General features: G+C 45.2%; 2 protein-coding genes across 2 annotated transcripts in view; one reads left to right on the forward strand and one right to left on the reverse strand.

Annotated features, from left to right (window-relative positions):
- The window catches only part of ZFYVE26 (zinc finger FYVE-type containing 26), a 47,974-nt gene extending 43,687 nt beyond the window's left edge, over positions 1-4,287 (reverse strand). The window contains exons 1-4 of the mRNA XM_074149945.1: positions 4,197-4,287; positions 3,533-3,745; positions 1,959-2,037; positions 1,026-1,115 (exon numbers count right to left, since the gene is read on the reverse strand). Of these exons, the coding sequence (XP_074006046.1) occupies positions 1,026-1,115; positions 1,959-2,037; positions 3,533-3,723 (360 nt within the window). The 5' untranslated portion in view covers positions 3,724-3,745; positions 4,197-4,287. The remainder of the gene's footprint in view (positions 1-1,025; positions 1,116-1,958; positions 2,038-3,532; positions 3,746-4,196) is intronic.
- A 1,515-nt stretch (positions 4,288-5,802) lies between these two features.
- On the forward strand, positions 5,803-10,586 carry LOC141466029 (galectin-related protein A-like). Its single transcript, XM_074149742.1, has 4 exons — positions 5,803-5,890; positions 8,197-8,285; positions 9,067-9,241; positions 9,609-10,586. The coding sequence occupies exons 1-4, from the start codon at positions 5,867-5,869 to the stop codon at positions 9,750-9,752; spliced, it is 432 nt and encodes a 143-aa protein (XP_074005843.1). The 5' UTR covers positions 5,803-5,866; the 3' UTR covers positions 9,753-10,586.
- The last annotated feature ends 61 nt before the right edge of the window (positions 10,587-10,647 follow it).

The following is a 10,647-nucleotide window of genomic DNA, read 5'->3' on the forward strand; positions in this document are numbered from 1 at the left end:
TTGCTCAATCTCTTATTTCTGTTCCAGACAATGGTGGAATCTTCCATGACCTTGCAGGTTAGATAGCAATGTACACAGACTTCGTTAGTCATTAACAGACTTCAAGCGGATTTATTTTAATCAACAGTCAAGTTTACCTTGCTTGCTTTCATCCTAGAATTGCTAATTCTGGACTCTTAGAGGAATACTGAACACCTTTTCCTTATTCGTATTTAAAAGCTGCAAATAGCCTCTGAATATTGTTTTCATTTTCCTCTTTAAAAAGGCAAACAAAAAAATATTCTTTGAAGAGTTAGAACCTATAAGACTACAAGCAAGCACTGAGAACATCCCACACAACATATCAGGTCTAATTCTGTTGCAACCAACACCAAATTAGGACAGTTCTACACTTAGTAATTCTCCTGATTTCCTGCTCTACACTTGCATTTGATATTAACCCATCTTTGCATATTCCCATGTATTTCTCAAACAAATCAGTCTGCATGTATTAATTAATAATGGAAAAATGGGTCCTGGACCTCAGAGCACACATCACACCGATTACCAAATAACGTTAGTATTAACAGTACAACACCCAAAAACTTCTCAGAAGGGGGCAAAGGGGTGCACAGGAGATTAAAATTAATATCTTATCAAGAAGAAAATAGACATACTTTTAAAATGTGCCTGCTGACTATGGTTTATTTTGGCTCACAGTGGGTTTTAGCTAAAGGTATGTATATAAGACTGTGGCAAGTAGCTGCAATCAGGACTGAAGTGTGTTAGAAGGACCATGTAGAAAAGCTTGTCCCTTGCCTGCCTAGAGTTTCCTCTCTGGCCAGAGAAATCACTTGTAGGTACACTGGATTAACTTCAGAAAGGGATCTGAACTACAGTCTCTTTCAGATGCCTAGAAGATTAATAACACATTAGCATCTCAGGCAGTCAAGTTAGCAGGAAGCTTTAACTTGATCCCAAAACCTGACAAAGTTGGACATTCTGCTTAACTAACAAGAAGAAGGAGGGCATACTAAGTAGCTCACCTTTAGGACTTCCTCAGAGATATCTTTCTGTAGTTCTTCCAAGAACAATAAAAATTCAGTTTCTTTCTGAAGAACAACTGGAACAGTTTTCTAAAACAATGTAAGAAAATGGGAACGTCGTTAGCCAATAAAACTTCTACTTACTTTTATTTATTTATATTTAGGCATATAAACCTCATCTTAGCTGTTTCATTAATATTTTGAGGCAGACTGAAATATCTCTCTGAAGATACCTAATTCTCAGTTACAGGGTATTCCACAATTAGGTTCTGCTTCCATAACAGTGGATTCCATTTATCTATACATTTGGAAACAGAGACAAGAGTCACTTTGTCATGAATTAGAATCCCATCAATTCGAGACATCTTTCCTCAGAAAGTAAAGAAGAAAATTCAAGTCCAATCAGTGACAAGGACAAATGAATTTTTAAAAAAAGTATAATCACACATCCCAGTGTATCAATTGGAAAAAAAAAAAAAAAGGAGGAAAAAATACTAGTTTCTCCTTTACTCATGAAAGATACAGCACCTGTCTGAAAACAGCAAGCTCATCCATCTAAAGCTTAAAAAGAACTGTCTGATGCCAGAGCTATTTCCTCTTTAACATAAGAAAAGTGTCACTCAAATGCAGAAGTCAATACACTCATGTTTTCCATTTACAGAAATGCTCAGTGTTACAAAGCCAACTTCTGTTATCTAAACAAAACAAAACAAAAATCCCAATTTTCCTCTCCAGTGTGGAGAAGATTAACAGTTGTGTCTTGACAAGTTTGTTAAAAGCAAAAGCAATGCACCTCTCCAGCTACCTTGAGAACTTAATTTCACAAAACACGGGAGAAAGCCTATAACTTCAAATAAGCAACTAATCAAATCATTTGTACTTGGAAGTCAGAGCTATAAGTCACACTGGGAAGTCGGCTACATGTTTCTGTACCTGATTTCTGGCAAGCCATTTTTCCAGCACAAGAAGCCAAAGCCATGCAGTTCTCCATGGGCTAGAATTCTGTCCCCGTCTACAAAAGCAATAAACACATACACTGGATTATACAAGGTCGTTCCTCTCTCTGAGATCCAGGAAAACACCGTCATTTTGATTTTTATATTTTTTTATATAAGATAAAACCAAAGGTGACTAAATAGCTGAAGACAAGTCAGACACAAAGAAAATACAGAGAAACCCGAATATTGGTACTACTTACACATTAACTCAACAATTTCTGCTGTGCAAATAACTGCTTTTAGATCTGCCACATACCAACACTACTGCCATAGTTCTTTGCTTCAAAACAATGAAATTTATTTCTGGTCTAAAGTTCAGTCTGTATAGCCCTCTGAGCACTTCAGCAGATTTCTTTGAAATCTGACCACTTGCCAAACACTGCTATTTCCTGTTCTGTGTAATTCTAGCCAAAAAAAAAAAAAGAAACTAAGTTTTAGGTCACAAGTGCAGCTCTGTGTCCAAACTAAAAGTGCAGTAGTGTACTAATTAAACAAAGAATACTTCTAATTTCCGTCAGCTTTTCATGTGCTCCAGTACTTACACACACATTCCAAAACCTACACAGTTCGGGAACATATTCAGTACTGTCAAAAGGACTAGAAAAATGAAAAAGTACAAGACAGTTTATTGGCCTTTAAAATGTCAGCACTGCTAACTAAAGCCTCTCCATGTGATAGCCAACTATCAAAGATAAAAAGATCAAAAATGCTTACATCTCACATGGCCATTAGCAATATTCATCTAACCATGTGCACACCTTCCTCCAGACTCCTCTAGTTGTTTTCAGTGTAAACTGTTTCTTAGAAGCTTTAGCAAAACGTCACACAAATTTTAATGTGAAGGAGTATGATGATCTCATATATGAATTCTGTCAGCTGTCTGACAGCTCAGAGAGGGGGAATACCAGTGTTCCCTGAAGTGCTAGATAGTCATCCTTCATATGCACCTACCTGAAAAACAGAGATCAAAACTAACTAGGATTGAGTAATACCAATGCCATTTCAAAATCCAGTGTAAGATAAATAAGAAATCTATAGCATAATTTGAATTTTTTAGAGTTTAAATTTTTAGAAATCAGAAGGTCTTTCAAAAGCTGGAAACAAGAGAACATTTTAAATAACTACAGTGCTGATCTTGGTGGTTCCATTTCTAAATTAACTGAAGCTCAGTATCAAAAGAACATAGTTTCAGGATATGTTTCTTCTCCTTCTTATCCTTCAGTAAAATCTCATTAAATCAGTTCTGAAATGCTTCCAAATAGTTTCAAGCTATCATCATGTCAACTGCATAAATGAACACAGCTTACTATCCCAATGAGCTCGGCAGCCTCCTAAGTGCCTAGGCAGCGATGTCAATGTTCAGATAACAGCACATCTAGACACATCCAAAACACCTCAGCTCTGAAGCAAGTGCTATTTCCCAGATTCTACCTCTGTCCCACAGTCACCACTAAACTAATTGCTCCTCCTCATCTCACACTCAAGCCTTCTGAACCAAACCTTACTTACCTCACCACGATGGGACAAGCTACCAGAGCCTGAAGAATTGCTTCCACCTTCTCAGGGCCATCCCCGTGCCACTGGCTCAGCTGGGGTACACAGGCCTGTGCAAGCTCCCAGTCTCCATGCCATATGCACTCGCAGAAAAACCCAAAGAGCTGCTCCAGAGAGACCGCTTCTTCATCTCCAAAAGAATGCATCTTCCCAGGACAAGCAGGTGACCTGGGGCAGGGTGACACACGCGAAGCAGATACTGTAAGGGCGCGTTAGGCCACCAACCCTACATTTCTTCTTCATACAGACAGCGCGCCCTGGGCAGGGACAAGCGGGGAGCCAAGGCCAGGCTTCAGAGGGCATCATCCCACAGGGGCAGGGGGGTAAGGCGCCAACAAGCACCACGGGCTGACAGACAACGCGGCTACCGCCCGGCCACGAATGATCGCCCCAGGGGACCCCAGCCCGGCGGCCCGACAGATGCTCCCGTCGCTCCCCACCGCCCCCGGGGCCGCCCGTCCCGGCAGGAAGGGAGTGACTGTCTCTGGGGGGCGGCGGTGGCCGCGCGCCCCGGGTCGGGCGATCCGCCGCGCACCCGCCCGCGGCCTATGCCCTCCTCCGCAGGGTCCGGCCCCGGCTGGGCGGCCCCCAGGGCCCATCCTGGCGCGGTCCGCGTTACCTGGCAGGGCAGGATGCGGCCACCCCAGCGGCGCTGGGCTCTACTGCACTGCCCCGGCAACACCAGCCACTGCCGCCGCCATCTTGGGCACCACCTCAGCTGACCGCGCCGCCGGGCGGGCACGCGGGCAGCCGCCCGCCCATTGGCCAAGCTGGGGCAGAATGTAAATAAACCGCCATGTTCCTTTGGGGCGCCCGACGCCGCCTCAGGAACCCGGGCAGCGCAAGCCCCGCCCTCCCCGTCAACCACGTCCATCCCCGCCCACCGGCACGCCCTGTGCCCTTCTCTTACCACACGACAGCTCCGCCCCGCGCGCCGACTTCTCGTGGTTCTGATTGGCTTTCACCCGAAGCTCCGCCCCCCGGCGCGTAGCGGGACCGCCCCGCTGCGCCTTGAGTCCATGGACCCGGAAGCGGCGGGGCCTGTAGGCAGTGTTGGGTGTTGTCGTCGGCGGGGAGGCTGTATATGTATACTATATATATATACACACCTAGAGAGAGAGAGGTGTATATATAGGGGTATATACATATGTGTGTGTGTATTTACCCTTGTATATGTCTGTAACCCTATACCTGGCTATATATATATGTCTATGTCATAGAATCATAGAATGGTTGGGGCTGGAAGGGACCTTAAAGATCATCCAGTTCCACCCCGCTGCCATGGGCAGGGACACCTCCCACTAGAGCAGGTTGCTCAAAGCCCCATCCAGCCTGGCCTTGAACACAACTTCTCTGGGCAACCAGTGGCAGTGTGTCACCACCCTCACAGTAAAGAATTTCTTCCCTAAGATCTCTATCTAAATCTGCCCTCTTCCAGTTTGAAGCCATTAACCCTCATCTATCACTACACTCCCTCATAAAGAGTCCCACCCCATCTCTCCTGTAGGCCCCATTTAAGTACTGAAAGGCTTCTATAAGGTCTCCCCTCAGCCTTCTCTTCTCCAGGCTGAACAACCCCAACTCTCTCAGCCTGTCTCCATAGGAGAGGTGCTCTAGCCCTCTGATCACCTTCATGGCCCTCCTCATGGACAGATCCATGTCCATGTCTTACACCGGAGGCTCCAGAGCTGGACGCAGTACCCCAGGTGGGGTCTCACCAGAGCAGAGTAGAGGTGCAGAATAACCTCCCTCCAACCTGCTGGCCACGCTTCTTTTGATGCAGCCCAGGATACAGTTGGCCTTCTTACTATATATATATATATTTACCCCTTTGAGAGAGGGCAGAAATGGTTTCAAAACAAATAAACAATGTGTTATTTATATGTATTACATATGCAAATACAGTATGTCACACACACACATGCATGATTTTAAATACTTATATAAAAATGCGTAGGTATGGGTAAAGTGACAGCTACAGACATCAGCTTGCCTGGCACTCCTGTGCAGGGCGGCGACGGCCTGCCCACCCTTGTGGTCCCCCTGCCCTCTCACCAGCACCGGCTGCCTTGTTTGTGAGGTTCCTTGGTGGGACGAGGCACAGAGGGCCGTGACTCAGCTGCTCGGCTGGGTGGTGTCCAGCTGGTGTTGGGCAGAGATAAGCCCCCTCCCACCCCCCCATCCTCCCTTTATTCCGGGCTTTTTGTTTGTTTTTTGTCCTGACACACAAAACAAAAAAACTCCTCCAGGGACTGCTGCAGCAGAGGCGAGTGTAAGAGGCAGGCGGTGATGACAGAGGAGAGGCGTCCCAAAGTAAGTGACCGAGTGAGTCCTGAATGGAAAATACGGGAAGGGGGCTATGTACGTTGTGCACATGCTGGGACCCACCAATAAAACGGTGTAAGATGCTGCTGCAGGAGTTTGTACCATTACCTCCTACGGCATCCTCAGTATTTTTCACCTGTACTGTCAATTCAATGTTGGCAGAGAAATGGCGCGTGGGTAGTCATGCCTTCGAACTTACTTCAGCCACGCTGGACGAGCTGTACGTGTTGAAGCCATGTGGTGGTTGTCGTTCGATCTATTCAGTTCTGATTTTCTGTGCCTTTAGCGATGGTGTGTACTATGGTGCAGCTCTGCACAATTGCTCGACATGCACTTTCAATTTGGGGTATTATTTTGTATCTTGTCTCTCGTGTAGGTAGGCAAGGAAGGAGCTTTAGTGGGACACAGGACCTGTATGAGGATGAAGTTCATTTAGCCTGGGATCTCCTATACTTATTACCCACTAATAATTGCTTTATGCAATTTAAAGTATCTCCTTGCAGTCAGACTCCTTACTTGAAGATCTGCTCCCTCACATAAAACATCTCAGGTAGCTGGCGCTTTTCTTTTGTTATAAAGTTCAAAACATCCCTGCTGGAGTCACCTGCCCACTTCAGCAAGGGTGAATGTGCACTACTCACAGTCAGCAGCAGTGCTGTCATTTTTGAAGGTACTTTTAAATTCATTTCTTCCAGTATTGGCCTTGTTAAGAAGTAAAGGTGGCTGGATGTAAATATGAAGGTAGGAAAATAAATTGTTTAAAGTCATCTTAGCAGAACATGTAACTAGTACCTTTAAATTAGGAAATAGAGTATATGCAAAACATTTTTCACCTTCAATTTGTGTTTCTGTTAAGCAAACTGGCATTCAATAATTTAAAAATCTAACATTGGTTATATTTTCCAAAATTTAAAGATACATATGAAATACCATAGCAACTTACTCTTGAATGGAAGCCCATTTGCTGTGAACAGAAGTCTGTGGGTTTCCATGCTGATGTAGTGCTTCTCATAGTCAAAATACATATATAGTGCAGGTCTTCTAGCAAAAAACGTCTGAATTTTTACCTTGGAACACTGGAACGATAAAGCGCTTTTTATCTAAAAATAGGGTCTGCTGTGCATTGCCTTGGAATATTATCAGTGTTACGCAAATTGCTAACAACGCTCAGTGTTTTGTAGCAGCTTCTTTCTAGGTGACTCTGCAAGGGGAGTGATTACATGCTGCAGCGTAGTACCCCAGCTTTTGCATTTTGAGACCATTTCTGAAGTTGAAGTCTCAAAACGTTCCCATCACTTGTTTCCAAGCTCTTTTTTTTTTTTTTTCCACGTCAACCATCGCCTGTATCACCTTTCCACTGATGGTCGAAGCTGTTAGAGAATTATTTGGAGCAAGTAGATGTAGCTCTGATCTTTGGTTGGAGTTTGTAACTGCAGGTCTCTGTGAGTAGATCCATGGCGGGGTGGGGGGCATCTTCTGGCTTTGAAAAAGTGATGGGGAGAGGTGTGACTGGGCTCACCTGTGAGGACACGGTTGCATTTCTGCCAAAATGCAGTGGCAGTGCAACCTCTGTGCTGGCTTTGTGGTCTTGTGGCCGAGGACAGGGGCAGCCTGGCCTGGTGTAAAGCCCACTGGTGTCATTAGCCTACCAAAATTTGTTCTTGAATTCGAGTTGTCAGAGTAAGTTCACGCAGCGCCTGCGCTCTGCACCATGCTGCCCCAAAGCTTTTGATCTGCTGTGACCAGATTTATCGTCTCGTTGGACCATAGCGGTCCTCACCAGCTCGTTCCGGCTGTGCCAGCGATCTGGGTCCTGTCACTCGTGAGAGGCGTGGGTCACCACAGCGCCTGCCCAACCTCCTCTGGTCTTGGGGAGCAGCATCACCCACCTGAGGTCAGTGGTGGCTCTTCCCAGGGCCACCTGAGGCATGCTGTCAGGGTCATCAGTCACACATATAGGTCAGGTAGAGCACCGTCAGCCGCCATACATCTTACGGACAGCAGTTTTGGTCAGAAACCACCCACCGGAGCCAGCAGTCCTGTCAGGAGCCGGCAGTCCTGTCAGGCAGCCAACGCCTCCTTACCAGCTACGGTGGCCCTCTTGCTCACCTCAGGTACCAGAACTGACAGAATTTATACCAAAAACGCAAGAAATATTTTAGGCCAGAAATATTTTTAAGCTCTGTTGTACATGTAAAAATAAAATCAAGCTACATGAGGTGGCCAGTGCAACTGCTAAAGCTGGTTTACCCACGGCGTGACCTACCACAGCATGTTTTTACTGTCCTCTGCAGGTGGAGCAGTATGTTGGTGAAATTAAAGGTGGCCTGAGACCAGCCATGAAACTCACAGTCATAGGAGTGGTACACTCCAACCCCAAGAGGTAGGTGAAGGGGCTGATGGGGGCTTCACCCTTGCCATATGTACTGCTACCTAAATTCAAATGATTTCTTGAGGGTCTGCGCTCTTTGTGAGGAAGAAAGTCATATAGATTCATAATTTATAGCTCTGTTTAACTTTCCTGCTCTTAGATCGAAATTGAAAGGGTGAGAAATAATTAGCTGTTTGGACCCCTCTGACTGCCATGCCAGCATTTTCTACTCCTTGCCCTATCTAATGTGAACCTGAGGGGGCACACAAGGGGCATCTCTCCTCCAGGAAGAGGTGCAATTTTGAACCCGTATCTTGGTTGTCTGATGGGGGCTGGAATCAACACCACTTGAAAACCAGTGGTTTTGGCACAGGATGTGCAGGCTCATTGCTGTGTTTAGTCTGGATGACAGCAAGTGTGCTGTCATTACACCTTTTTTTTTTTGCATATACAGTGATCAACTCCAGTGCAATCAACACTTGTGAAGAGTTTTCCATAACCTCTTGTAGGATACAAATTGGAATTGGCTCACCCACAAATGTGTTTGATTCCAGTCACAGGGGAAAGAAACATCAGAAGTCACTAGCATCCTACTGGAAACTGGAGGAGAAACAAAGACTGTGTTCTCATCCCTTTCTGCAACTTTTAAGCCTATGCACAGTCCCTGTGGAATCCTGTATTTCAGTGTGACAAGAAATCAATAGCTGTTGTCTCTAGTGTTTATAGGCATCTGATGTGCTCACCATGTCCTTTTACGTTTCTGGAAGTCCCAGTCATTTAATTGTCTTTTCAGCTTTTCAGTGACTCTGCTCTGTGATCCAGTGGATGCAAGCAAAGATGTTGGGCTGTTATTTACTGTTAACTTTAGTGACAAATCCATCACCCGAAATGCACGAATTGCTGGAAAATGGGGAAGAGAAGAGAAGACCATTCCCTACTTCCCATTTACGGCAGGCGACACATTTAAGGTATTTTTGGGGGTACTATGATTAGGGTGAAGAAAAGGTGGGAAGAAAGGCTGAAGGCTATGTATATGACCATAAATAGCTAACTATGGAAACTGACAGGTTAACTAGTCTAGTATGGTACAGAGAGCAACAGTTCAAGCCCTGATGGGAGAGATCCTTTCCTTTCTCTAGTCTCAGTGACAGAACTCACTATAAGGAGCTTTACAGTACCCATATCAGCAGAGAGCAGGTTATTTATTAGGGGCATTTCAGAAGAACAGGTAGACTTTGTGCTTCACTGTCCCCATCACATGGGGTTCTAAATCCATGCTGGTGAAATCAGCTCTGCTGCTTGTCTCTAACACCATCCCGTCTTTTTCCATTGCAGATGGAGCTCTTATGTGAACACCAGCAAATACGAGTCTTGCTTGATGGGCGGCAGCTCTGTGACTTTACTCACCGCATTCAGCCCCTGAACTTGGTGAAAGCTTTGCAGATCACCGGCGACATCAAGCTTACCAAAGTGGCTTGAAAAACAGGAGACCACAATATGACCAGAAGAGAGAGGCAAATGTACTTTCTCCTGTCTGAGAAATGCTTTATCTTTTTCCCCTGGCTGATTCTGGATAGTGGGAACTGTATCTTTCTCATTTGTTGATGTGTTTGAAACATATACTTTTTTTTCTTTCATACACACCCAGCAATTGCAGAGCTATGGCTGGTCCAGGTAAATCAGAGGGCCTTTGCTGAGATACTCTCTTGGCCTCCCAGACTGCAAGATTTATGATGTTACGCGGTATCTCACATCCTCGTGGTCCCCTAACTCCCCAGGCATGCCAGCTTGCAGAGCTAAGTCCTCTGCGATAGGGTGGCTGTTACCCTTGTGATGAGAACTGGACAGCATGCAGGTGGTGGGACTCAGAAGAGAGAAGCAGAAGATTCCCTTATAAGTGAATAAGGGAGTCTGGTGGGCCCCAGCAAGGCTTACGTTATCAGGAGGGAATTGCTTTTCCTGGAAGCTCTGCTCAGTCAGTACAAAGCCATTCGTGCTTCCCAGTACAGAACAATAAGTGCCTTACCACCATCCCTGTCTCTTGCAGGTAGCATTCACATGAATTGAAACGTTTCAACAGCTGTGGATTTCACAGTCTTCTCTGGACCAGCCCTAGGAAATGGTATCTGTAGCTGAAACTGCATTGCCCATTCTTGTATCTAATTAAAACTCCATCTTTGCTGGCAAACTTTTTTACCAGCTCTGTTAAATATTTGAATGCACGGGAGCGTTGTGCTGTTATTTCATTGCTGTAGATTTAGAAAAAAGTCCTAAATACATGGCTGTTCTAATACATATATAAGCATATATCATAGCTGCTGCCTTTGGCTCTGTTACGATTGGTTGGTTATAACACGGGACGAAGGAGAAAGTC

Source organism: Numenius arquata, chromosome 6, assembly GCF_964106895.1.
Source record: "Numenius arquata chromosome 6, bNumArq3.hap1.1, whole genome shotgun sequence".
In the NCBI taxonomy this organism is placed as follows: Eukaryota; Metazoa; Chordata; class Aves; order Charadriiformes; family Scolopacidae; genus Numenius; species Numenius arquata.

Bases quoted from the DNA above. Each gene is read 5' to 3' on its own strand.
- LOC141466029 (XM_074149742.1), top strand. From the start codon at position 5,867: ATGACAGAGGAGAGGCGTCCCAAA. The intron at 8,286-9,066 runs GTAGGTGAAGGG...TTGTCTTTTCAG, and splicing joins GTACACTCCAACCCCAAGAG to CTTTTCAGTGACTCTGCTCT. The intron at 9,242-9,608 runs GTATTTTTGGGG...TTTCCATTGCAG, and splicing joins CGGCAGGCGACACATTTAAG to ATGGAGCTCTTATGTGAACA.